Source organism: Sinocyclocheilus anshuiensis, unplaced genomic scaffold (assembly GCF_001515605.1).
Source record: "Sinocyclocheilus anshuiensis isolate Anshui unplaced genomic scaffold, SAMN03320099.WGS_v1.1 scaffold931, whole genome shotgun sequence".
NCBI classification, from domain to species: domain Eukaryota; kingdom Metazoa; phylum Chordata; class Actinopteri; order Cypriniformes; family Cyprinidae; genus Sinocyclocheilus; species Sinocyclocheilus anshuiensis.
Window position 1 is genome coordinate 632,244 of NW_015544187.1, and position 3,732 is coordinate 635,975.

General features: G+C 37.2%; 1 protein-coding gene across 1 annotated transcript; it reads left to right on the top strand.

The window, feature by feature from the left end:
• Positions 1-502: 502 nt before the first annotated feature.
• On the top strand, positions 503-3,237 carry LOC107696490 (yae1 domain-containing protein 1-like). Its single transcript, XM_016496836.1, has 3 exons — positions 503-754; positions 1,000-1,121; positions 2,290-3,237. The coding sequence occupies exons 1-3, from the start codon at positions 644-646 to the stop codon at positions 2,720-2,722; spliced, it is 666 nt and encodes a 221-aa protein (XP_016352322.1). The 5' UTR covers positions 503-643; the 3' UTR covers positions 2,723-3,237.
• Positions 3,238-3,732: the final 495 nt, after the last annotated feature.

The window sequence follows — 3,732 nt, forward strand, 5'->3', positions numbered from 1 at the left end:
TAATAGAAATATATAGGGGGGGGGGGGATATGTATATAATTTTTTATTTAAATTTTTTTTTTTCCTTTCCTCTCTTTTGTTTCAAAGTACTGCCCACACTCCAGTCCAGTAGGTGGCGGTAAATGCACCTTTAAGTTGGTTTGCCAACCGCCAATAAAATGAAAAGAAGAAGAAGAAAACACAGACGTTTGATCAGTGTTGCCAACTTAGCAATTTTGTTGCTAAATTTAGCAACTTTTCAGACTACCCTAGCAACTTTTTCTTCCAAAAGCACCTAGCAACAAATTGAGCTATTTTTACATTTTATTTGGCTACTTTTAGCAACTTTTGATAAGTGACTCGAACAATAAAAGGCACACATTTTCCATGATATATATATATATATATATATATATATATATATACACAAAAAAATAAAGAAAATTTATTTCAAAGTACTCTAAGTGCTTTCTTCACACTCCAGTCCAGTAGGTGGCGGTAAATAAAATCAGAAGAAGAAGCAGTCACATGACCACGTGGATGTGAATGTGTTTTATGGATCCTGTCAAGGCCGAAACGAGCGTCTTTTACCCATCAGACATGTTTCCACGTTTAATTCACACTCAGTGAGATTAACTGTCGCGGTTCATAGCTTGGAAACATCATGTCGTGGGTGAAATCAGTGGCGTTTAGTGAGGATGTGTTCGACAAGGATGTGGATGATATTAGTATGCAGAGCAAAGAATGGAAATGCAACATGGAAAAACGCGCAAAGGTACGTGAACAGTCATTTATTAATGCTGAACCTTTCATTCACATGCATAAACATGCTTCTACTGAAATATTTTGATATCGTTTTTTTATTCGTTTCGTTTTTCCATCTTAAATGAGTGTTAGATCGTTCATGCATTGTCAAAGTTTTTAAAAACACTGGCGACATGCAAAAGAAACAATCATGGGTGTATATAGCTAGTGGAAGTAGCGCCGTCTAGAAACGACTGCCATATGGTTTTCTGTCAGGATGGTTACAGAGATGGCAGTGATGCAGGGAAAGACGCCTCACTACAGGCTGGTTTCAACATGGGATACACAGAAGGAGCCACTAAAATGACGGTCATCGGTCAGCTTAAAGGAATCATGAGGTAAGCAGGTGCATTTGTCTTATCTGTCATCATTTTAGGGCCTTTTTTTAGTAGAAATCCATGCAAAATACACCCAACAATAAAAACAATATATTTATATAGTTAACCACATTTATATAGGTATTATTTTGTGGGTGTAACACTTATAATCTTCATAATTATGCCTTACAAGTAATGTACAGAGTGTAGGGACAGTCACGTGACATGATAATATGATTCAACTACAGTACTGGTAAACACAGAATGTTCCACTGATGGTTTGTATGTAATGTATGGTTTCTATTTGGTACTGTTTGGAAACCAATTCCTAACGTTCTGGGATTGTTCTGTGTAGGTTATTTTTTACAACATAAACTAACAGTCTCAGAACGTTCTGGTAATAAAAAGAATGGCTTTCATGGCATTAGACAGCAAAACGTCAAAAGAAGTGGCATTTGTTTTAAACAAAAATGGCACAAATAAGGTAATCATTTTGAATTCTTATTGCTTGTCATGCAGTGTTGTTAGGATTAACTGTATTGAAGCAATAAAACTAAAATCAAATCAAATAAAGCTAAATAGAAATGTTTAAAAACAAAACTAGTACAACTGACATAAGCACTAAACAAAAAACCTAAGCTAATATTGAAAATGTATGAATGAAAGCTAATGCAAATGTAATGAATACTATTTATAAACACTTGTTTAGTTTAGAAATAATATTTTAGTTTGTTAATTTAATTAAAACTGAAATTAAATAATTATATTCATAATTACATTATATTAAAATAAAAACTAAAGCATTTAACTAAAATGAAAACGGAAATATAAAATAGAGAATTCAAAATATTATACCTATTCAAAATATTAAATATTAAAATAGCACTTGCTTACACTTGTTTACTCTGCTAGGATACCTGTGTGAGCTCCAGAAGAACTGACATGATACATTCACTCATATTAAAAAGGACCATGCAGTTTAAATCAAATCTAAAAATGTCCCTTTTTGCCACTGTACCTGCTAGGGCTGCATGATAAATCGAAATGGAATCGAGATCGCGATTCGACAGAAGCTGCAATTGTCATGCGTATCTTTCAGTGAAGCACGGTTCCTGCTCACGATCATAAAGCTATTGTGTCGGTCCTATCTTCTTTTTGACCATCGTCACATTGTCTTCTCCTTCCGCAGTGCCGTTCGATGCTGGTGTCAGGTTCAGCTGCCTGGAAGCCCAGCTTTAGTGTCAGTTACCGATCTGCTTCAGAGATTGGAAACGCATGAGGATGGGCTGGTGGAGGCCATGAGGAAAGCCCAGCAGAGGCCTCCACCTAGTGTGACTGATATGGTGGATGGCATGGAGGACCTAAATGTGGAGCAAAGGAACCAAGGGGGAGAATCTAAGTGCTCAAACAATGGGGACTGTTGTGGGAGAGATGGAACGAATAATGACTGCTGTGGAAATGTCAGAGGCGTGAGTGAAGATTCACCAAGAACTCTTTGCCAGGGTTCTTTCTCTACAGGAGAGAGTTTGAAACAGCTGCTAAAGTGTTGCTTGGACTTGATAACAGAACTGGGGCTTCCTGAAGAACTAAAACTTCACATTCAGCAGCTCATACACACATGAAGTGGATCCACTGCAGCAGAGTGTCTGAATAACATCCTGTGTGGGCAAGAAACAACAAGCAAATTCCAGGAAAGAAAATAAGCCTGTGCATTAGTTGACTCAAATTGATAGTGTATTTAAGGGGATTTTTTTTTCATTTCATTGCTGTGATTCTATTGAACTGCACTTTTTGCTGGATTAGTACCACAACACTAAACAATTTAATACCCTTTTATTATATGATTTAAAGTGTACTTATGCCACTTATTGAATCCAATGCACCTGTTTTTGATTGAAAATTAGTTTCAAAACAAAAGTTAATTCTTTACAGTGTACCTCCATCTATTTATTTTTTATCAAACTTTTCACACATTTAACATATGTTTTGTAATGATATGCATTAACTTTGTAATATGATATGTCAATACCACTGTGCATAATGAGCTGTAATCTAATTGAGCGAGTTTACATTTACCACCAAATAAAAGCTATTTATTTAATCAGTTTATGTAACTACTTATTTATCTGAAGTTAATTTGAGGCTGTGACGAGAGGGGCGACACCTGCGCCACTCACCGGTCTCGAGTCTCACGGAGGAGCTCCGGAAGGATAAAAAGGAGGAGTGACGACGGTGAAAGACGAGAGAGGACCAGGCCTGGATTTTATTTATTTTTTATTTTTTATTTTTTTTTTAACATTCAAAGAAAACTTTAATAATAAAATAAACACAATATAGCGCGATAGCCGCTCACGGAAGACTGTCGCGCACAAACAGAACCAAAACACAAAATAAAGTCCAGGTCTGGGCCTCTCGTCTTTCACCGTCGTCACTCCTTTTTATCCTTCCGGAGCTCCTCCGTGAGACTCGAGACCGGTGAGTGGTGCAGGTGTCGCTCATTAGCAATTACTCCACCGGCCTCGCTCCGTTCCCACGGCTCTCGGCCCCGCCCCTCTCGTCACAGAGGCATTTAGATAAATTCGATCTATGTATTGTAGGGATTTCTATCATGAACGGACACTGATATGCCACT

Bases quoted from the DNA above. Each gene is read 5' to 3' on its own strand.
- LOC107696490 (XM_016496836.1), top strand. From the start codon at position 644: ATGTCGTGGGTGAAATCAGTGGCGTTTAGTGAGGATGTGTTCGACAAG. The intron at 755-999 runs GTACGTGAACAG...GTTTTCTGTCAG, and splicing joins ACATGGAAAAACGCGCAAAG to GATGGTTACAGAGATGGCAG. The intron at 1,122-2,289 runs GTAAGCAGGTGC...CTCCTTCCGCAG, and splicing joins CAGCTTAAAGGAATCATGAG to TGCCGTTCGATGCTGGTGTC.